The sequence below is a fragment of the Pungitius pungitius genome, chromosome 20 (assembly GCF_949316345.1).
Source record: "Pungitius pungitius chromosome 20, fPunPun2.1, whole genome shotgun sequence".
In the NCBI taxonomy this organism is placed as follows: Eukaryota; Metazoa; Chordata; class Actinopteri; order Perciformes; family Gasterosteidae; genus Pungitius; species Pungitius pungitius.
In genome coordinates this window covers 5,402,344-5,425,037 of record NC_084919.1, presented here as the reverse complement: position 1 = coordinate 5,425,037, position 22,694 = coordinate 5,402,344, and the positions used below count along the sequence as shown (strand labels likewise).

At 40.7% G+C, this 22,694-nt stretch overlaps 1 protein-coding gene across 1 annotated transcript in view; it reads right to left on the bottom strand.

The window, feature by feature from the left end:
- Nucleotides 1-6,707: 6,707 nt before the first annotated feature.
- ift172 (intraflagellar transport 172) overlaps nt 6,708-22,694 on the bottom strand; it is a 30,164-nt gene continuing 14,177 nt past the window's right edge. The window contains exons 23-48 of the mRNA XM_037449626.2: nt 22,591-22,669; nt 21,996-22,116; nt 20,406-20,550; nt 19,260-19,349; nt 19,009-19,106; nt 18,660-18,795; nt 17,632-17,748; nt 16,650-16,792; nt 16,146-16,239; nt 15,473-15,537; nt 15,203-15,383; nt 14,940-15,049; nt 13,500-13,629; nt 12,394-12,492; nt 12,175-12,284; nt 11,667-11,730; nt 11,228-11,314; nt 10,941-11,057; nt 10,727-10,837; nt 10,463-10,582; nt 10,087-10,182; nt 9,323-9,382; nt 9,135-9,233; nt 8,213-8,366; nt 7,916-8,007; nt 6,708-7,460 (exon numbers count right to left, since the gene is read on the bottom strand). Coding sequence (XP_037305523.2) covers nt 7,371-7,460; nt 7,916-8,007; nt 8,213-8,366; nt 9,135-9,233; nt 9,323-9,382; nt 10,087-10,182; nt 10,463-10,582; nt 10,727-10,837; nt 10,941-11,057; nt 11,228-11,314; nt 11,667-11,730; nt 12,175-12,284; nt 12,394-12,492; nt 13,500-13,629; nt 14,940-15,049; nt 15,203-15,383; nt 15,473-15,537; nt 16,146-16,239; nt 16,650-16,792; nt 17,632-17,748; nt 18,660-18,795; nt 19,009-19,106; nt 19,260-19,349; nt 20,406-20,550; nt 21,996-22,116; nt 22,591-22,669 — 2,808 coding nt within the window. The 3' untranslated portion in view covers nt 6,708-7,370. The remainder of the gene's footprint in view (nt 7,461-7,915; nt 8,008-8,212; nt 8,367-9,134; nt 9,234-9,322; nt 9,383-10,086; nt 10,183-10,462; nt 10,583-10,726; nt 10,838-10,940; nt 11,058-11,227; nt 11,315-11,666; nt 11,731-12,174; nt 12,285-12,393; nt 12,493-13,499; nt 13,630-14,939; nt 15,050-15,202; nt 15,384-15,472; nt 15,538-16,145; nt 16,240-16,649; nt 16,793-17,631; nt 17,749-18,659; nt 18,796-19,008; nt 19,107-19,259; nt 19,350-20,405; nt 20,551-21,995; nt 22,117-22,590; nt 22,670-22,694) is intronic.

Sequence of the window (22,694 nt, the reverse complement as noted above, 5' to 3'; positions counted from 1 at the left end):
GTGTAATGTCGAGGTGCCCACGTGTTACACAACAACGACGATAAACAAAACGCCATGCCTGAATGTGTCATGTTCGCACTTACTGAACGACATTAGTCTCTGAAGAACTAATCAGGTTTTTGTTTCACAGAAACCAATTCCAAGCAGTAAATGTTGTTTACTTGTTTAATGTGTTCTTAACTTCCTCGTCTTTGTCTTGTTCTATTAACTGTCTAATTTAGCAGGGTTTAGGGTTTAGCATTGTTAAAAGTCCAATAGCTTTGCTTGAAAAAAAAAAAACATCATAGACAATTTTCAACCGTAGGCCTATTTCAGTGATGGTGTTTAGTATTGTGCTGCTTATTAAATTGAGACAGGATTTTTTTGCTTTCGGCCTTATCTGCTCCTTCTCTGCCAATGTTGTGAACTTTACACACAAAACAAGATAGAAAGAAGGAGTTGTGGTGTCTTAACTAGAGATTTCGTCATCACGTTGGACTCACTCAACGCCGTGTTCCTCCTGTTTACTCCCCCCTTTTGAGATGATGTTTCATATTAGTCTCTTCCTGCCAGATACCCATCTTGATTATCAAACAAAACCTGTATTATTAGGCATTTTAGGTAAATATTGCAAATTTAATATGCATTTAACATATTCACGGTACTTTATTTATCAATGGAATGGAATCTATATGGATACATGGTTGCATTGAAAACTGACCCCCAGCCATTAAAACCAAAACTTTACAATGTAGAACATACAAGATACAAGAAAATAAACATTATATATGAGAACATCTGTAAAATATGCTAAGAATTCACATGAATAGTCAGTTGATCAAATATAAACAGCAAAGAAAATGTATGTGTAAAACTATACATATCTTATATTATTTGTAATATCCAGGCTTTTTACATTACATGTATTTTAGCTGACGCTTTTATCCTAAGCGACTTAAAATAAGTGAATTTCAACTGTATAGATACAAACTCAGGGTTGTGCGTGGTTTGTTAAAGGGAGCGGGGCTCCTTCAGATGGAAGCCACTGATTTCATGGATTGCAGCTGTAAGTCAGATGAGAGCACAGCCCCCCATCACTCCACTGGTTTCCAGTATAAGCTGAGTAGGAGGGACGGCCAAAGGGGGAATAGATGACGAGCGATAAGAAGCCGTGGAGGAAATGTTGCTTGGGTTGGCAAAACACATGTGACTTTCACCCTTTGATTGTGACGGTGAGGGTCATCTATAATCCGGAAGGATTGTAGATGGTGTTTAATGTGTAAGATGTTTTAGTGGTGGAATGTACACTTTTACATTCCTCTTCTTGAGCACAATGTCGACATACTCACGTCTATTCTCTTCATCCTTCCACTCCATTTCAATTATTACACACTTTGACGGACATGAATTAAAGTCAACCCATGACAAAACAAAGCATGGTGTCCTATTACATGTAGATTATATAATGTGTTTTTAAGCTCTGTATGATATGGTGTTTCCTGAAACCATTTCAACGAAGCCACCGCATTAACAACGGCTAAGTACAGAGTTGGATGTTTCAATTGGTTTGCTTTGTGAGGCAGATGCTCTCACTCTTTTTTTTTTCCTCCCTCCATCCTCAGGAGAGGATGACAAGCAGAGGGAGGACAGAGCTGGAGCTCCATCTGACTCCCACTCTTTCAGAGGACCAGCCCCTCCCCTCCTCCCCTCCTCCTCCTCCTCCTCCTCTCCGCTCTCTCCCTCTGACTGCGCCCAACTTCTCTCACTCCATCCTTCCATTCGGCTACTGTATCCACCTCCTGACTGCACCCAGCACACACGACACCTCGTTTCTGAGGGGTTAAGATATCGCCTGGCTCTTGTTCTCTTCTGGGTTTGGACTATTTTGTGCTTGAAGATGTTTTCTGCAGAGAATTCAAAAAACAAAAATATTTTTTCTTTTTATTTAAAAAAAAAAAAATCAGCTGCAGAAGAAGGACGGTGCGACCTCCGCATCCCTCTCAGCATCCATCCCCGCGCATCCTCAGCATCCCTGCAGGGACCTCCAGAGGATGACTCCGCGGCACATCAGGGCGGTTGGAGAGCCGTCTATCGCCGGACGAACAGGAGCTCCCGCATCGGTGTGTTTTACGGAGGTCTTAGATGCATCAAACGTCGGTAGCTGTGGGGTGATGTTTAAAAAAAAAAAAAGGTGAAAAAATTAGAAAGCTGCGCCATTTATCCAACACCAAGCAATTGATGTTGTTCGGTCTTTCAAGTAAATAGGTTGTTTGAATCTTTCATTCATATCCAATATTTATCATTTTCAGGCCTTGTGGTTTTAACCCCCCCCCCTCCTAGCTCCTTTCATCTGCGCTAGATCTGCTCCTGCAGCAGCCGCAGTGAGCTGTCGTACTCTGCGGAATCTTTGTGCGTTTCTATTTTTTTTTTTTAGTTTGACCAAAATGCTGCATGCACACACTACACCGAAATGCATCCGTAATGTAATATATATATATACATTTGTAATATTACAATAGTAAAATTCTGTTGGTTTTTATTTCATAATTTTAAAAAAACCGCTGTAACTAATATGTATTACGTTATAATGTGAGTTATAGAAGATATTCTGTGTACGCGAGAATTGTGGACATTTTTAACGCAGGCTTTGACACAAACGCCCGACCCCCACAAAGGCAGACCCCCCCCCCCCAGCCCCCTCCCTACCTTCTCTCCCCTCCCCTCTGCATTTTAGGCTACATGAGCTATCTGGGTCATTAGCATTTCAGCGGTTAATGAGGCTGCAGATGGGTCCTCGGCTGTGCCGGAGAGCCGTTGAGCAGCACAGATGCTGCTGCTGCTCCATCGTTAAAAAGGAAAGGCTGCATGGCAGGATGTTTTTTTTTTTTTTGAAGGGGGGGGGGGGGGGCTGATGGCGTGGTGTCCTCATGTGGGATAAGGAGTAGAAATCGCAGCAGCATCTTCCTCCCTGCAGCTGTGTCATTAATGCAGTGGTGCCTCTAACACTATGGCTGCTGCTGGATAATAGAGGTTAACGCTTTCATTGTCCGCAGTGCTCCTCTAAAGGACCACGCCGGTGTTTTTGTTTACCGTTTGTTTTGTTTTTAATACAGTGTGTCCCTATGAATAATTTCCCTCAGCATGTCTATTTTTTCAGATTTTTTTCTCACCTCCAGAATACGTTATTGCATGTTTTTTTTTACGCATTTCACTCTCAAAATCACATTTCAGGGACTTTAATCCGGCAAACAATCAGAGCTGAATATTAGGTTCCCTGGTTGAAATTGCATTAGTATTGTTTAATATGCAGTCAGCTGCCGTCCCAGGCAAGAATAACCATGGAGTCGCACAATCGAAGGGATGCCATAAACAATAGATCGGAGCTGTATTTTGCTGTTTTCCTTTTAAATTTCTGGATGCTGCAACCTCCTCGGGTATGTGCAAATCCTTTAAATGCAGCAAACTGTGAAGGATAACAGGTACATTTGAACTCTAATCTGTGAAATGAGGTGAGAAATATAATATCATTTTTCTTTTAAAAGTAAAAAGCCGCCCCCTCCAAAAGAACGGCAGAGGACCGTGGCCTTTAAGCGCCTGCAAATTCATTTTCATACCAGAGTGAGGAAAGAATGAAAATCAGAGGGTGGACGCTGCAGAAACACATCCATCCCTTTTAAGTCATCACATCGAGCGTGCATCTTTACATAGTCAATATATGGCCCGTTGATATATAGTCGTGTTGTCAGTTCGGTCATTGACTAGAACAGTCCCAGCGTGTAGGCTGTTGTGTGGAGGTCAGCAGGGCGTCTCTTACAGTTGATGACTCCTACACTCACACTCACACCTACGGACCATTACAGCATCTTTAGCCTGCTGGTCTGTCTGTCTTTGCACTGCAGCAGGAGACGCATCATCTTAATGCGCGATGCACTTGTCCGAATAATCACAATACGCAGTAAAATCAGCCTCAATGTCAAATGCTAACGTTGGGTGTACTTGTTTTGTGTAGTCAGTACACACCATGTCAATATATGGTATGATTAGTCTGTTCGCATTTTATGCGTGTGCAAAGTCACAATAAATAACCAGTGCGGTATTTGTCACTTTTGTGCAATTATATAACTAAAACGTGACTCAGTAAACACAGACTGGAGATTTCCACGCTCCATATAATTCTTTACAATTTTTTTTTTTTTACAAAAGGTTTGGAACAATTTCTTTTTTTCAACATAATCCCTTCGTGCTTTTGATGGTAGATATAAAGGAAAGGTATACCATACATGAAACACATATAGAGAGATGAGGTAGGATTGAGTGTTTTTGGAGCAAATGGAGGGGAAAGGGGTTTGAGTGGAATTACTAAAAAAACAAAAAAATGAGTGACAACAAGTCAAATAAAGATAGAAACGCAGAAGAAAATGTATGCAGACTGAACGGAATTGGACTAGTATAGGTTGTTTCTCCTCGTGTTCACAGCGGACCTTGATTTAAATCTCCATACAATTAAGGCACGCGGTGAATGCCAAGAGAGTGGCCTGAAGATCAACGCCAAACTTCACCAGTAGAGTGTGTGAGGCTGCCTCCAGTGGCCACATGGAAGACCCATCAATCTCAGGAGAAATGTAATTAAAAACCAAGGGATTTTTGTAACTCAACAACATGGCTCGCTTCAATAAACATGGCCGATTTATGGGCTTTTTTATATCTGGGAAGAGCTGGATGCAGTGCCACTAGTGGCCAATAGGTTGGGCTCCACAAAATAGTCTCAATCCCTTTCTCAAAGAACATAGTTTCATTTTTTATCTTGACAGTATATTTTAAACTCTTATTACAGCAAAAAAAGTGCTGTGGTTGGTTCTAATCTAACACGTCCACGAATATGGGCCCACAACCTTTGAACTATTTGCTTGTGAATCTTCTTGTTGCACATGATACCATACCAATACCAATGAGGCAATGCAGTTATCATATATGCATTTGCAGAGCAAAATATAATTAAAAAGATTCATTTAGTATTTTTCATTACCTGTCAAAGCATAAAATGTTTCTTCCATCACAATCGTTTGTTTTTGATCCGTTGCATCTCACTTGCATCACCTTCCTCGACAAAGCCTCCCAAATCACAAGAAACGCTCTATTTGTTGTACATAAAAAGGGCCCAAGCCTCAAGTAGGCCTCATTCCTCTGATTCATTTGAGATCTGAAATGCTAGATATTGGATTAAAAATAAGAGTACAGCAAAAACGGTATGAGCGTAGCTAGAGCTTTAAGGGTAATATTTAATATCCGTAATATAATTTGATTGTATAAATGCAGCTTCCAGGAAGGGACAAATATGAAAAAAGTGTACATTTTGAGTGAAATTATCTAAGATATGAGACTGCGAATGATGGTATTGATATTAACAGGTCAACAGATGAAGCCAACAAACACCCCCCAAACGACAATAGTAGAATAGCACTTCAAGCATAATTAGGTTCAGAGGGATATTTTTCATTTGTTGAATCATTCCTCTCTTTAAAAAAAGTCATGAGTCCCGGCGCTTCTCGAGGTCATATTCATCACCTTCATCCTAATACAATAACTGTACTTTAATATGTTCTCCTGAGACAGATGTCTCAGCATGTCTGCAGTAATGTGGATGTGGACATAAAACACCCGTATGTGGGCTGACTTCAGTAAACGTCCTATTCTTGGCTGGAACAGTGTAGGTGAGTGTGAGACGTGGAGCCAGCAGCAGAGCAGCAAATCACAGTCATCGCTCACTAATGCCTTTTTTCCCCAAATACATCGGCTCCTCTATTGGTAACGGATTACATCCGCTGTATTAATTCAAGGGAGTTTTAAAATGACAACTGTTTCTTAGTTTGTGTTTGAACTCCAAAAAATATTTTTTTGTGAATTCTCAAAATAAAGTAATGTTTCAATTGTTTGTGATTTCTGTAGACTTCTGTATATACACATCATTGAATTTGTACTAATAAACATTAAAGTCAATTTGAGCCTGAATCTTTATTTTTCTTTGTTCTATTTTTTTCCACATTAAGACATCTGTAAAATGCCTTGAAACGTTTTTTTCTAGGTTATCTTTAAAATGTATTTGTAATCTCCATAAACCAGTGAAGACCTTAAGTTCATTACATGGTGAACATACCAGTAAAATATCTGGTAAACGCCATCATGCTGGTGTTTAGCTCACAATAGTTAGCTGTCACCGAATGATGTTGTCCTGAGGGATAAGTGAAACAAAAGATGTTTATATTTTACGTAATAAGAAATAAATTACGTTAAAATATAACTTTTTGTGTATGTCATAACTGAGCTTACAGTTTTTCCATCAATAGTAGAGATGATTAAACACAATAAATACTGTGAGTGCAGGGAATAGTATTTCAGGAAACTATTTGTAATTTTACAATTTTATCTTTAAAACTAGTCTTAAAATATCAGTCCCAGCTGGGAGAATGAAATAATAATTATATATATATATAATGAACATACACAAAGGGGACTGAATGTGACGTTTGTAGAATTATAAACACCTGTGCTCTCTGGGAAATTAGATTGGAAACCACACCTGCAATACCATCTATCGCCAGAGGTGTCGGCAAAGAAAATAAGTGGATATCTTTGAGATTGCAGCTTTAAGTTTCTTTCTACAAACATCTCTGTTAGCATCTGAGAAAACCTCAAAAAATGAGTAGGTAAACGAGACAAAATGTAAAAAATGGCATTAAAATCTGCACTGTTAAAATGCTTGAAAACTAACTTTTATTTTTCTTAGTTAATAAAATACATTCCATATCAAAGACAATAAAGGCATTTTCATATATACCGGATAATTTCCGACATTGAACAGTCACTCATATCTGTTGAGTACAAGTCAAAAATATCAAAGTGTCATAAACATCTGCTAGAAACATTTCTTTTTTTCAAATCCGTAAGGAACCTTTGGAGTTACCCAGAAAATGTTGATCTATCCACGTTGAAAATAGTCCTTGACAAATGCGCCGTGTTTGTTTGTTTACAAAAATGGAATGTACTTGAAGTTGAGATCCACAGAAGATAAAGTGTAAAGGGATCTACTTTATGACGAGAGGAAGATTTCATCTATTGTGTGTGGGCTCATCATAAGTGGGAGCACACATCGTGCTTCACACATATGTCTTCTGTGTTTTATTTTTATAGATTTAGTTGCTTCACATGTAACTAAAATTCTCAATAAAACCAGAGTATTAAGATATTTTCCAGGAGACTAAATGCCTGGAAGTACCAACAATTTTTTGAAACAGCATTTTGACTGCCAAATTGACATAAAGTTTAATAAATATATATTTAGCTGGTGGAGAAATAGCCTTTTATGTGTGTCTGTATGTGTGTGTTTGTGTGTATCAACTGAAGGAGAACCCTGAGGCCGGCAGGCCGCCACACCAGTGGCTGATGAACTTCAGGACGTCCTGACACTCTGAACTGTGAGTAGTCTGAAAATAAAAGATAGACAAAAATGACAAAACTGATTAAACGCACGCCGCCACTGCCATCGTATGATGTGAGGTACAGATACAGATTGGTCGACTCACACATAATCACTCATGTTGATGGAGATGATGAAACTCAGTGAAAGGAGTTTAGTCGGTGAGACATCAGGTAAAGTAAAATAGAAAAAAGTAGAAAAGGGGCCCATGTGACTATGATACTACCATATATAATATAATATGATTATTGTCGTGTTAATGTAAATGTCGGCTTTACTGTCGACGTTGGTTGAGCTGGAGCTCTCTTGGAACCATCTCCATTTTTTGGTTGTTTGAGGACATTTGTCACTAATTTTATGAACCATAGTTATCCAAGATCCAAAGGGACAACTTCCCATTGCTTTAGTCTAACCAAAAACCCTTACATCTCTATTAATAACACACCTTTGGCTGTATCTCACCTTTGTGGCCACAAGAAATTTATTCCAGTCTTTCTTGACGGCTACTTTCCCCACAGAAGAGAACTCGATCTTATCTCTCAGCACCGGGTAGCCTGAAAGGAAGGAACGGTGCAGATTGACGGACTAAACTGAATATACATCAGAGCAATGTTCTTCAAATGTCGAATCGGACATCAAAACATCGGGAAATTAACTTTGCCAGTATTTCATTTTTGACATCATAAGATGTGATGAGTGAGTGTTGGTGTGTACACGTGTGCCTGTGTGTGTCCGCCTGCGTGTGTGTGTGTGTGTTACCGGTGAGGACACATGGCAGAGAGCGGAGACCGGTGTTGGCGGCCACCAGCGAGGCCTCGTACGAGTTCCTCTCGTCACGCGGCAGAACCTGCTCCAACCGATTGTCCATGGACACCATCAGCACCCAGTCACGGATCTGCTCCCGCTGCGTGTCCTGCAACACACACACACACACACACACACATTTTCTTTAGAAGCTGATGATTGAAGTAGCTAAAGAGTAAGTCCTCTCTGTTGAAAGTTGAAGCGATGGCAGCTAGTGAAGACAAAGAATATAAGCTGAAGAAAAGTAGTGTTTAAATGATTCTGGGAACAGGAGGGTAGCGTTAGAGGATGTGGGCAAAGACTCAAACTACTGTATTGAGCAGTTTTGCTGCTCGTTTGAGAGGAAGGCGAATAAATGATAATTAAAAGGACGCGTTGAGTGCCTGTAAAATGTTGTTGGTGTACCCGAACAATCCGGCAGCAAATCACTTGCATAGAAACCGTTCTATTTACTGAAAAACGTTGGTGTGTAATTTGATAACAGCTGTTAAATAAAACAATTTGTATAGGGCTAAGTAAAAATGCATCTCGGGCAAAGTGGCTTTGAACGCACCAGCCCGACTTGTGAGGTGAAAAAACCCCATTTATGATACAAATTAGCAAAAATTGATAAACATTCCCTATAATGGTAAGTTTATGAAATATGATTATTAAACGCAAGGAATGTAGTTGTCAGAGCCCAGATTTCTTTAACTTTAGCATTTTCCAGCACTTGAAGATGACTCTTTTAACGGGTAATTTCTTCCACTAATAATAAAACAGCCTCCTCCATCATTTATGGCTGCCCTACAACGTCATATTTACAAATAAAATTGTCAGTCCGACCAGTATGTCCAGTGTGATGTCACAGCCTGTGCTTGGTGGACGGGTGCCTTACAGTGACGCAGAGTTTGGTGGGAACTGGAACCTCGAAGGGAATGTCAGTGTCCAGGAAGTCCGAGTGGTCCAGTGCGTCCAGTGTCCCCTCGTCAACCGCCTGGAGGCAGAAATCGTCCCAATCAGCACACAGACCGAATAACGATGGGAAGCATTTGTCCTCCAGTTGAGCTGCGATGGTTTACTCACATCACACAGATCCAGGAAGTGATTGAAGAAGATAAAGGCCATGTTCTCCCAGCCAACAGCCTGCCAGGTTACAAAGAAAAAGTTACTTTATGTTGATTCAGGACACAGGATTATGTATCAGTCAGAGGAACGGGGATTGTCTAGAAGAAATGTTTATTGGCATATAAAGATTTGAACTATCCTGACAGAAATTCAATGATGAGGCAGAACGCATTCCATGTTATTCCTGGGTTTTCAAAACCGATGACTCGGGTGATGTACATATGAAGCAATTTTGTGACGGGAAGTTTGGGAGTATTTTTTAGCAAATTAGCTGAATCAATCAATACCACCATTTGTTTTTGAGAGTATAAGATTGTAGCAGAGGGGGTTCTTTCATTTCAGCAACAGTAGAAAAAGTTTTTACGATCCTTTACGTAAAGTACTCCACTACGAGTAAAATTCCTGCATTAAAAACCTTAAATAGTGAAGAGTATCATGAACAGAATCTAGGTGTCAGTGTTTTCGTGTTACAGTTTATGTTTCTGGATTTATAATACTGCTGCATTCATGTGTATGTTTCACTTCACTGCTGCAGATAAACTACTAAGGGAAGCTGCCAGATGTAACGTAGTGGCATACGTTATGGAGTGGAGTAAAGGTAAATGATAAAATAATAATTTCAATACTCAGACAGCAACGACAAACTGAACTGAAAGGAGCATTTACACAGACTGTACCCCGAAGTGGAAGAACAACTGTTCCTCTTTGCTGGGTGGACTCACCCTGCAGGCCAGGCCGGCCTCGTAGAACGCTTTGTCTGCAGGAACGAGCTCAGTGTGACGCAGCAGAGACACGGACAGCTTGGCTGCAAGACTGACCTGCAGGAAGAGAGAAGCTCGGGTTTATCAAAGACAAAGCATCTCTCAGAGGTTCTTCGGGAAAACAATAGAACATTTTGGAATGTTATGTTTTTGGTTCATAAAGACTGCCAATATCATAAAGTTGTCTTGTAGATGCACCGGTCCTCACTGTTACTGAACATGCACAGGACAAAAGACACAAGAAAATAATAATAGGGGGAAAAGCTCTAATTCAGACCCAACATGTTTTGTCTAATAAAACATTTGGATCGTCTCCGTGTTCCTGTGTTTGGCGTACCAGCTGAGCGACTCCTTTGGTGGCAGATCGCGTGGCGTAATAGTTTGCGATCAGCAGCATCTGCTCAAAGTCTTCGTGAGCTGGAGAGTTGGCCTCTGCCGACCGGGACATGTTCTCACACTGAAATCACACACAGACACACACAAAAACACACACACACACAAATACAAACAAAACACGTACACCACAGAAAATAAGTTGAGGAATATTAGGAAATTCGCTTTGCGTAATTTGTACGAGAGCCATTCTCCTGATGTCATTTACCAGCTGGAGCAGGAAATCGCGAAGGTCGGCCCACATTCGGTAAGACTCCGGTCCGTCAGTGTCGGGGAGGTTAATCAGGTCCAGGAACAGTCGCTTGTAGATATTAAAGTTCTAGGAGCAGGATAAAAAAAAGAAAGAATACAAATCTAAATACGAAAGGCAACCCGTTAACGTTTTAAGAGGTGACGTTCATTGAAGTGCGTGTTCCCCGTACCTGGGGGTTGGGTGGCGCTCCGTGCTGGACGTAGAGCTGCAGAGCCTTCGGAGCGTCTTCCACCTTGATGAGGTGTGAGGCGTACAGAGCGACGTACTTATGGAGGATCTTAAAGTTCTGGCAAAACACAACAGGGGTGGTGATGATGAAGAGGAACAATAAGAACTATGGTGTTATTTGTGTGTAAGGGACAACTTTACGTCATGTTTAACTCTGAATGAAAGGTTTGGTTCGGGTGAGCATTGCAGCATCTTAGAGCTTTGAGAGTCGGGTTGTGCATTCAGTACCTGTTTAGAGGCCGTCTCCAGACATTTCTCCCACTGGCCTCTCTCTGCATACATGTCCAAAGCTGCCATGACATCCACGCCCACCAGCTATGAGACACACCGGCATCAAAATCAACACACACACGTTAAAATATTCAAGCAATATTTCGCAACTTGCTATGTTCGCACAAGTACAATGTCAACTTTACAGCTTACACGTATGCTCCAAATACTGACTTGTTGTACAACCAGAAATTATGTAAATCTCAGTAAAACACACACAACAAACTAGATCTAAATTGGTGAAAGATTCAAAAATTCAATATGATGAGCGAGTAAGGGATGTCTCGTATTTCGCTGATGGTGGATCTTTTTTTTTTACAATGCGTTAGTATGGAGGCATATGCTCAACAAAATCATGCTCGTTGGATCCCGTATGTGAGTGTGTAGTCGTACGTACAGAGTCCACTTTGCCTTGGTTCTTAAGGTGCTCTTTGTATTTGTGGTCCACATAGTCCTCATACCTGCCAACGAGATCCCAGAAACAAGAAATAGAGCAGACATAAGAGCAGAACTCCAGTTATTCCCAGCTGGAGACAATTCCCATCAAAGTCAGGATCATGTATCACATTGAAAATATGCACAAAAACTTGCTTTTAAAGAAACATGCTATCTACATGTGTTTGTGTAGACATAAACTGAGAGCTTGTTTTTAAAGTGGCAATACATGCGTTTCTTGCTTTCCCTAATCATTGCACAATGTAGTAGCTACAAAAGAATGACGTCAAGACAAGTGCGTCAACTGTGAACCAAAACAGGGAGAGGAATTGCACTTTTGTTTCCTGGTGGCTATAGCGATCCAATGCAGTCACCAAAAGAGTATCGAGGTAAATATCGAGGACATGTAGATACTACTGTTGAGGTGTTAATGTATTTGGTTGGTACTGCATGTGTCTGTGTCTTTAGACCTGGGCTCCAGCTCCTTGGCCACTCGCTTGGCTTTGTTCCACTCCTGGCCCTCAATGAAAACGTCAATCGCCTCTTTGATGAGGTTCATGTTCAGGTAAAGCTCAGCAGCCTTGAACACAAAAACAACACAATAGGAGAGAAATTGGGAAAATTAAAAACCCCAAAAGCTGAACCCGGCTCATACGAGCAATAAATGGCGTGCTCGGGAGTTCACTCACGGCATTGTACTTCTCCAGCTTTGTGAGCTGTGGTCCGACCAACCGGATCACCTCCACTGCTCGATCTCCGCTGAGGAACTTGATGGACAGCTCTGCAGCCTGGACACGGACAAAAAAAACAACATTTTAATTTCAAAATAATGAAAAACAGGAACAAATTAGAAAGGCCGCAACTGTAGAATGTTGGTAATTTGTGTTTGTTGAACAACATTCAAGTAACTGGATTGAAATGAATGTGTTCATTCAGCCTTTCCACAGGAAGCCACATATTGATTGTGCTGACCCTAACCCTCAAACAACAATTCAAGAACAAGCAATAACCAACCCTTTCTTCCTTTTTCTCACCCTGGTTAATAAATAATAATATTCCACGAGGAGAAATTCAAAACAACTATTGATCTGTGAGACCATGTGACCTTCTTTTCAATATCTGCATAGCCGTCTGATCAATAACTGGGGAATCTATTGATGTTGGTGACGCGGTGACCTTTTTCCCTTCTCCCACCATCATGTCGGCTGCCATAATGCATCTGTTCTGTCATCCATCCTCTACAATGTTGTGTGAAAGCACCCGATTGGTGAAATAAACAAAACTGTAATAATTAAAGCTAGATTTCAGATTAGACGTAGCCATACAGTTGTAAATTATACATAAACACATAAATAATTTGATTGCACACATCAGAAAGAGTACAGGTTCTGGGTCATTTACTTAAAATAATTGTCAAAAATCCCTCTTTAAAGTAAGAGTTATTAGTTTTACTCTTTTCTATGAGTATGGAAGTGCCGTTGCAATTTTAATATTGAGGTGTAAGAATTTAAAATGTTAGTTTTCAATATTTTCTTTTGTATTGAATTAATAATAAAAATAATTTCCTATTTTCAGATTGCATCCAAAGATGTGCAGTTAACAATATGAATAGATACAGCATCAAACAATCACAGGTGGATCCAGAGCATAGTTATTAACGGACCCCTCAGATTGACCTCGTCCCCCAGGGTTGGAACCCCGTTCTGATTAATCGACTATCAAAGCATTTGATGATTAAGGCTCAGCCTTACGTGGCAGTAAAAGGAGCTCAATTCATGCGTCGTGGATCTTTTACCTTCATCAAGCACTTCTCCATCAGGGCAGCGTTGGAGTCGTCCTTCACCTTCAGGTAACACTCCACGGCCCGGGAGTGTTCACCTGACTGCTCCCACTCCTTGGCCTGTTCCAGCAGGCGCCCCACTCCTCTGAGCCCACAAACAAACACCCACATATATATTGGCCGATATGCAACATACATCCCAGAATCAGGTACAAACAAAGTGATCAAGCCTATGACGATTCTGTCACTTTTCAACCCGCCCTCCAAAAAGCATAAAATCTTCTATCGAAGCCTACCCGAAAACGCACCTTCGATTGCAACTTAATTGGACTTTGTTCTCCTAAAAGAAGGAATCGGATATCTTTTGACCATGTAACAATGCATTTGACTGTCTACAGCAAAACAGATCCTTTTTTTTCCATCATTGCACCTCAAAACAAATTAAGAAGAACTGAGGAAAGAAAGAAGTTGATGATGATCGGTAAAACTAAAAAACGAAGCTAAACTAAAATGTAAAAAATTGTGTTGGGTAGCAGGATTATTTCAACGTGAAAGGTTCAACATTCGATACCTCTCTGATCAATCATTCTGTCATCTTTCATCTCTGATCATTTTCCTTATCAGGTATTTATGTATCTCCTGAAGAAACAGGCTCTTTTAGCGCTCACACTTTGGCTATAAAGCAGAATATTTGTAATTCAACAGACAGAGAGAGCACACTCACATAAATCATATCCACAGTGCCCCCTTTGAATTAGGAAGGATATCTACTCCCCCCCTTGTTCCTTTTGTCATCATCTCGCTCTTCTCCATGGCCCTACTTTCATTACTCATCTTTAAAAAAAGGCTTCAAACTACAATTCAGCCATGCTTTGTAGAGGCTATGAAGCCTTGTACTTATCTGGAGCCTGAGCTGTAAACTCTGCAGCAATAATTCAGTGTGCTCTCACTTTAACCCTCTCCTCCCCACTCGTTTCCATTGGTAACTTTTGATGTTTGCTCCCACAAGTCATTAAAGCGACGGGAGGAGGAGAAGAGCTGCATGCTGCCGGTCCGCCGGCTAACGAGCTATTCCTCCCAATGTGGGAAAATACATGAGCTGCGTTTCAATAAAGCATCAAACTGACTCTTTGTGCATACATTGCGCTGTGGATGGTGGGAGCCTTGCGGTTTCCACCCTGACTTTTCAGAGGTTTCTTCGTAACATAACAACATGAAAGGTCAAAGAAGACGCATGCTATCTCTTGAACGAGTGTAATGTCTGTAATCCTAAACCTGTCATCTATAATCATAAGTACTTCTAAACAAGGTTGACAAGGATTTTGATATCAGCTGAGGCTAATAACTCTTTGATCAATTGTATTTCTTAATGTTTCGGACCCCCTCAACTACGAGGAACAAAATGTCAACATTTGAGGCCCATCAATTTCTTATACTTTTGGGTGTCAATCTCACCGGATTCCCTTCTTGGAGGTCTCCTCCTCGTACTCCTCTTGGAGCATGGAGAGCTTGTTTGGGAGATACTCCTTACAAATCCGCATAGCATCACTCCACAAGTCTGCATCCTGATGAACCAACATCAAATAGGGATTCAATAGAAATAAATCTGCCCAAAGCTGGAAGGGTCAAAGTCTATGATAAAGAAGAAAACGGTGGTTTGGTAATGGTTTATATATATAGACCATTACTTCCAATGCCAGTTTGGCTCTCACAGCTACCTTGTAATATTTAACAGCGAGTTCGGGTCTCTGGGCTCGGAGCAGGAAGGCTTCAGCCTTCAGGAAGTCTTTCTGTTCAAAGCAGAACTTGGCTTGGCTGACCAGGATCTCAGGAACAGTGTCTGGATCGTGGCCCTCCGCCACCCGCTGCGCACTGGCCCAGTCCTTGTTGTGGATGTACCTGGAGCAGTTCGCACATAAACACGCGCTCACAAAAGTTGTTTGAAGTAGTGCTTGAGCTGACAGTAACACAGACATACATTAACTCACATGAGCACGGCTTCTTTGGGTTTTCCTGCTTTGATGAACTCAACCTCGGCCTCCGGAAACTTTCCCTTTAAGATGATCATAAATATCAGAGGTAAGCACAACTTACTATTCTCGACATGTAGTCTTTTTCTCATATAAATTTGCAATGATTATCAGTGTAATGGTCAAATTTACAGGCCTGAAGACAAAAGATGTATACTGGACATTTTTAGTTTTTTAAGATGTTATGAAAATGTATGTATGTATGTATGGAGCCGGCTGTCATATAAAAGTGCAGCTAGAATGAACAGAATCATAGATGAATTACAGAAGATGCCAACCCAGCACGTCCCAAGGGACTTTAAGTGTGTAAAAGAGATGACCAGGAAGGAACACAAAATCACACCGAGGTAAGTAATAACCACAACAAAATCACTCCAAACAGGTATACAATCGGTTTTAAGTGGTGGGGTCTCTTGAACATCATAATTCCCCCCCCCCTCAAGGAATGAAATAAAATGGATTTCCCTTCAGGTTACATAAATAGACTTCAATTGCAGCAACTAGCCAGTTTTGCAGCTGGAATTAATTGGTAAAGAAAGTGTGGTGTGTGGAGGTGAGAGTTCAAATAAACCCACAGATAATGCTAATGTTCACCAAGGAATAGCACGCAGCAGCTCTAGGAATGATTTACCTCATCTTCCAGGAATATGGCGTGTTTCAAATGGATCTCAGGAATCTTTTCCTTGTTCGAAAGGCGAGCCAAATCAAAGGCAAAGTCAAATGAGCTGGGGGGCAAATAAAGAGCAAGAAATAAAGTCAGGTTCCACCTTACAACCACGGGAAAAGTAGTTAGTAGAGCAGACAAAACACATTCTGCCTCAGATATTCGCTACAATGCCTTCGTGACTTACTGCATTGATCCCAGGTTCTTTTTAGGGAATCAGTGACTAACATGACTCGAAAAGGTTTAGTAAGCAAATCGTTTGGAGAGGTTACATACTACATCATGACCGTAAAACAAAACAAAAAAAAACAAAAAAAATATACACAAAGGTAAACAAGCCCATTCCAACAAATGTCATGAAAGAAAAAGGTATTTATAAATGTATAACTTTCTTAAAATATAAGGTATCTTAAAGTAATGAGATTTCTCAGATAATAACATGTTGTGTCCATGTGTCGTGGTGCAGCTCACAAGTTATTTGAAGCGAACTCAATGGCGTATTCCAGGAGGCCGAACTTGTTAAGCAGCTTGACGGCCGCCTCTCCGCCCAAGCTGCGAGCCCATAGGTAGGCCACCTGCTTCTGGGCTCCAGCCCCTCCATGGCCCTTAGCCACCTGACACACACACAAATATATGGGTAATTATATATATTGTAGGAGTCCCTAACTCCCTCACCGCAGATAATCCCAGTGAAAAGCATTTGACAGAAGCTGTAAAGTTGCCCTGTTCTCCTGAACGCAGCAGCAATAAAGACTGACGGCGCTCGTAAACGACAATGGTCTCTATTTACTTAAGGCCTCCTATCGGATAAAGAGGAGAGAGTTATAGGCAGCTTAAAGAACATTTAAAGTGTTTATTGTGTTTCTGTAAGCAATTATAACTTCTGTATTAAAATTGAGAGCCGCACAGGAAAGCATGTTAGGTACAATTCAGACTCTTTACTTTAGCGGTGATAATACATTTGTTACAAATATTGGTATAATTTAGAAATAATAAAAGGTTCTATTTTTCTTCATTGAAGCCAGTAAGAATTTTACGTGATTACAGGATCTTCCAAGCATTTGTATGGAGAACAGCATTTGTTGTTAGATCTATGCTTGGTGTCTCATTGCCTCCTCTGTCAAAGTTGAAACCACTTAGTTTGTGTCTATACATTTCGCAAACTCCTTTGAAACCACTTTTAACCTAAATCAAAAGGTTGGATAAAGCATATTTTAAGTCACAGATGTGTAATTATGTGTCCACCCTAACCTACCAGCTTAGTTTTTTATTTACTGGTCTCTTGCCTGGATACAGAGGGACAGCAATGGACAAACTAATGCTATTGTAAACATTAGTTGTTTGGAACAAAGTTGTAGGCTTTAAAATTACATTCAATTAGAGTTCAAACATTTTCAGTACAAAACTCAACATTGCGACGAAAGGCTATCAAGGCAACAAAACAAATAGCTACCCTGTATGCTTCCTCCCACATATCGTTGACTCTGTACATGTGGATGGCAGCTTTCCACTCTTCAGCCTCTATGAAGTGGTACTCTGCCTCCGAGAACCTGGATTCAGCCTCCAACTCCTACAAAATACATTTATACCATACACATCGACAGAACATAGCAGGAAACACCACCATTGTTTATGTAAATACAGAAAAACGCAGATACATCTGAAGGCACTAATCTGATAAATAAATGCTCAGAGGTCTCAGAGCGTATCTTGATACAACTAAACTGTGAGTAGTGGAATGTGACAAAGTACATCAAAGTCACCAAGCAGAACAATTACATCCTGCTGGTTGTAAGAGACAAGAACAACTACATCAAGAACAACAACATATAAATAGCCATATTGTTGCTGATGGTCTTGTTTGCTTCTGTGGGTGGCATACAGGCATCAGCATTACATTTTAAAGCTCCTCCTAGTAACTTTCAGTAACGTATTTGAGTACTTCTCCCACCACTGCTTAAGGTTATGAAATAAGACATGTGTGTTGTCTGAATGTGTACATACAAGTTTGGATTCACAAGGTCCTTGTTTTGAATTCAGAGCAGAGTTTTTAGTTATAGAAATTTCTAATTATTAGAATAATGTAAAGCACTGCAGGGCAATACTCAAATGGTAATTGGATTTGTCAGCCATTTCGAAATAAATAGAAAGGGGTAAAAAAAAGTTTGCAAAAGTGGAGCCTACGAGAGCCTAATGATACGAAAGAATAAACTGTTCTTCTACCACTGACAATGACAACCGTGGGTCTGTGGCTCATTACTGATGAGGTAGAGGAGAGAAAGCAAAATAAAAAAAGTTATAATTCTTGAGACATGTATGACTTTGAAATGTCAAAGAATGTGAGGAAATTGACACCTATAACCGCAGTCTAAAGCCCCCAAAATTTTAGTTGAGATGTGTGATACGTGATTCCCGAAATTCTCCTCAGCTTCAATGGCGTCACGACTTGAGGTGAAACTCCATCAGATTAAAATAGTGTACCTTGGCCAGGTGCACGCGGGTCTCTGTGAGCAGGTCAGGGTGATGTTTGGCCACCAGGCGAATGACATCGTCAAACATCCGGTTCTTCTTGTACATGGTTATGGCGAGGTCAGGCTGCTTCACTGTAGCAAATAACCTGCAAACACAAAATACTTCAGTCAGGACATAATAACCAGTCAGTTCGACTGAGGGTCTGAAACTTCCACCTATCCATCGCTAAACACTGTTTTCCTTATTTTTCTTTCTGTAATTACTGCAAAAACATGGTGACCTTATTTTGCTTCACTCCATTGTCATGCTCCGGGGGGCCGGTGATTGAATCAATTACTATAAATAAGTCTCCATTTACCTCTCGGCCTCCTTGAATTTCCCATCTCTCTCCAGTTCCTGAGCTCTGCTGATGTACAGAGCCATGACCTCATCCTCTGTCATACACTCCACTGCCAACTGCAACAAAATGCATACATTTATGTGTATATATATATATATATATATATACACATATTGAAGTGTTTTCTAAACAGGAACATGTTGAATATAATACCTTGTTTTCAACTGAATACTCATACCTTTTAATACTTTGATTTCACCCATACTGACCTTGTGAGCCTCTTCCCAGCGTCCGGCTGTGGTGTACATGTCTATAGCATCCTTGAGGTGACCTCCCTTCACAAACAGTTGCTCTGCCACCTGCATGCCACAAACACACACAAAAAAACACAAAATGCAGTGAGAAAACAATGAATACGGTCTGAATATCTTAAGATCGAAAATTTAAAATGGCATATTTTACATTCATTTTACAAAAAAGTTTAGCCTTCTGACACATCCACTGTATATTTAATAAATTAGAATTTCATTCCTGCAAATAACATATGAAGCTAATTTAGGAGGAACAATCTTTACTGCGTTAATGGTTAAATTCAAGAAAGTTTGGGCAATGAAAGGAAAGTGGAAAAATCGCCACGTAAAGGAAAGAGGTATCTTCCATGGAACCTTTTTCTAACAGAAGCAAATGTACGTTTGGCCTTGGCAATTATAAACACGTTAAGCTATTGTTTTCTTTTGAGATAATTTCTGCAATGACATCACAGGTTCGAGGTTCCTCCATTGTTTTAGTTTGCACTGAATTATACTTTCCAGCAACTTCTGCAAGTTGGAAAGCAAAGAGCCTGTTATCTTAATTACTTTCCGTGAATGTGCCCATTGAGCAAACACACTGAAATGGCCGGCTATTTTCAGAGGCTGACAGTCTGTGGAGGCTGTTTGGCTCAGCTGAGCTCATCAGCATGAGCAAAGCACGATCATCATCATCATCATCATCGTCATGTCTCTTCCTTTTCTCTTTTCTTTGTATTCATACCAGATTTCTCCTCTTCTTTTAAGCTGTACTTTTGGCTACTGCTTTAACGATCCGACTTGTCATTATTGCCAAGGCCCCTTGAGCAGACACAGCCCACACTGCTCCATGGAGACCGAGCTAAAGCTGATACAGAGCTCTGTCTTTATGCTCGGAATGTGTGCGAAGTGGTGTTTGTGTGTGTATGCGTGTGCTTGTCCTGGGTGACCGTATGTATTCCAGGGCGATTAGCAGAAATGACATGCTGATGGAAAAATGTCACTGCCTCCTTCCTCCCTCTGGCGGCCTCTAACTCACTGACAGCTGTTGAGTTCAGGGAGCGAAACGAGTCACCCAACCGCAAAAGTACCACAGAAGCACCTCCCGCCTCGTTCCTCCTCTCTCACCTCATAGTCCTGCATGGAGGCGTAGTACTGAGCTATCTTCACGTAGTATTTCACTGCTGATGAATCTTCCTGCAACTCCAGGATGTGGACGGCTTTCTTCCACTGGCGAGCAGCGATGGCCGCCTCGATGGCTTTAAGCGAGCAGCTAAGAGTGGACCGGAGAATGACAACAGAGAAAACTTAAGTGATGTGTGAATGCTTTTTCACTCACCTCACCTCCCTAACATATTCTCGCTGTGGACTGGAAAATACACCTCGCCATGGGGCTTGCATATATTATTAGTATATTTCATACCATATGCATATTACGTTATATCTTACACCGTATGCTAGTAGTGCTTTACTTTATCCCTTGTCTTTTATTCATATTTCATAAATCACCCCCATAATATTTCATATTATCCTAAACAATGTTAATATGTTACATTGTATGCACCGTATTCTGTGTCAATAAAAACAAAAAATGTGTGTGGCTGTGTAATTCTATCATATATTAACATGGTGTGCACTGCTCACATATTCTCTGCTCTGCTTAATCACAGTACTGTAACTTTATGATGTCATTTTGTCACCACATGCCCTTGTGTATTCTATTTTCGTTACCTGCCCCCCAGGCTGAGTTCATGCATTTGGTCGGATGTGTGTTTCTGTCCACAGCAAATTTGGAATGTGTGTGACTGTTTAATCAAGGACCTCTTGTGGCAAGGGGGATGTACAATTAAATTGTTTTATCACAGCTATACAGATAATGAATTGCTCCTCGGAACTGGCAGGAAGGGGCCACAAGCACAGTTCAAATAGTTAAATGCATTTCTGACAATCGGCTAGGTTTTCGAACCTAGTTTGTTGCAGGCTACATGTGGTCCAAAACAGCCATAGAAAAGCTTGGTCTAGTTTTGAACTGCAGCGTCTGCAGAGTTTGGCAAAATAGGACATGAATTAATCACGTTTTTTTCTAATCCTCAGCAACATCTTGGCTGTAAGGGAGCCAGAGAGGGACAACTGAAGGGGGTTCCACTTTTTGTTTGGAAGAGGAGCACCTTGTTGACGATCTACACTCATCTGTGTTGGTTTTTGTGGTTCAATTCATGTTTTAGTTTATGTCCCTTCATTATTTATTTATGTTACTTTCTATATCCGTCTGCTACTGCAACGGCAGAACTTTGCCGCCGGGGATCAATAGAGGTTTATCTTATCTGATTGTGTTGCCTCAATGGCAAAGCCCAATTAAATTGTGAAAAGTAAATTAACTTTGGTTAGGATTTAAGTTAAACCAAATCATTTTATTAAGGCAAGCACAGATTACAACTTTTTCTGGCAGCGTAAAAATATTCTTAACCTTTTGTTTCCCACTGTAAAAATTGTGATACTCAGATGCTTTTTCAACATGAAAAGAATCTGGACGCTGTATTTATTTGGTATTTTTGGGGAATATCACCACGTTTAAAGCCATCTATTATGGTCCTGGTGATGATTTAAAGACATATTGGTTGTCTCTGATGCTTTTATTAATTTATTTTTGAAACGTGTCATCTTCCCTCCTCTCCATCTGCCCACATTTTTGTCTCCGCACTACTCTGCACTACATACCCTGCTTCAATGAAATGGTTGATGGCGGCGTCCATCTGTTTCTGCTGGACAAGGTAGTCTCCCCAGGTCTCCTCCAGTTTCACCACCTCAGCAGGGAATGCGAGGCGAGCCAGCTCCACCGCTACAGGAAGCAGAAACTTTATTTAATATACTGAACATTTACTGTAGTGTACACCCTCACTCAATGTCCACTTGTTGTCGTCCAAAATCTTGTCACGTGATGTGACAATACATACTGTACTTGTGTTAAATGTACATCCAGCCATGACGGCTGCGCCGTGAGGCTGCATTTCAGGCTAAAGGCTAACATCAGCTTGCTAACATTACTCAAAGTGGTAATTCTAACATGCTACTGCCATTGTTTAGCATGTTAGCATGCTAGAATTAGCTAATAACACAAAGTGCAGCTGAGGCTTATGGGAACATCATTAGTTTTGCAGGTACTTGCATGGAATTCAAATAATTGACTTTTGTTCTAAAGCTAGATAAAATGGTCAGAAGACCACTTGGGTCATTAGGATCTGTCCTATGGTATTCATGCGTATTCCAAATATAGGCTTTGCATTTTCATGCTAACAACATATTACTGATTTACCTTTCCTGAAAGCGCCTCCTTTGCAGTAGCACTCCAAAGCTCTCTGGTTGTTTCTGATGGTCTCATACAGATCTCCTGCCTGGTCAGAAGATATAGAACGTATC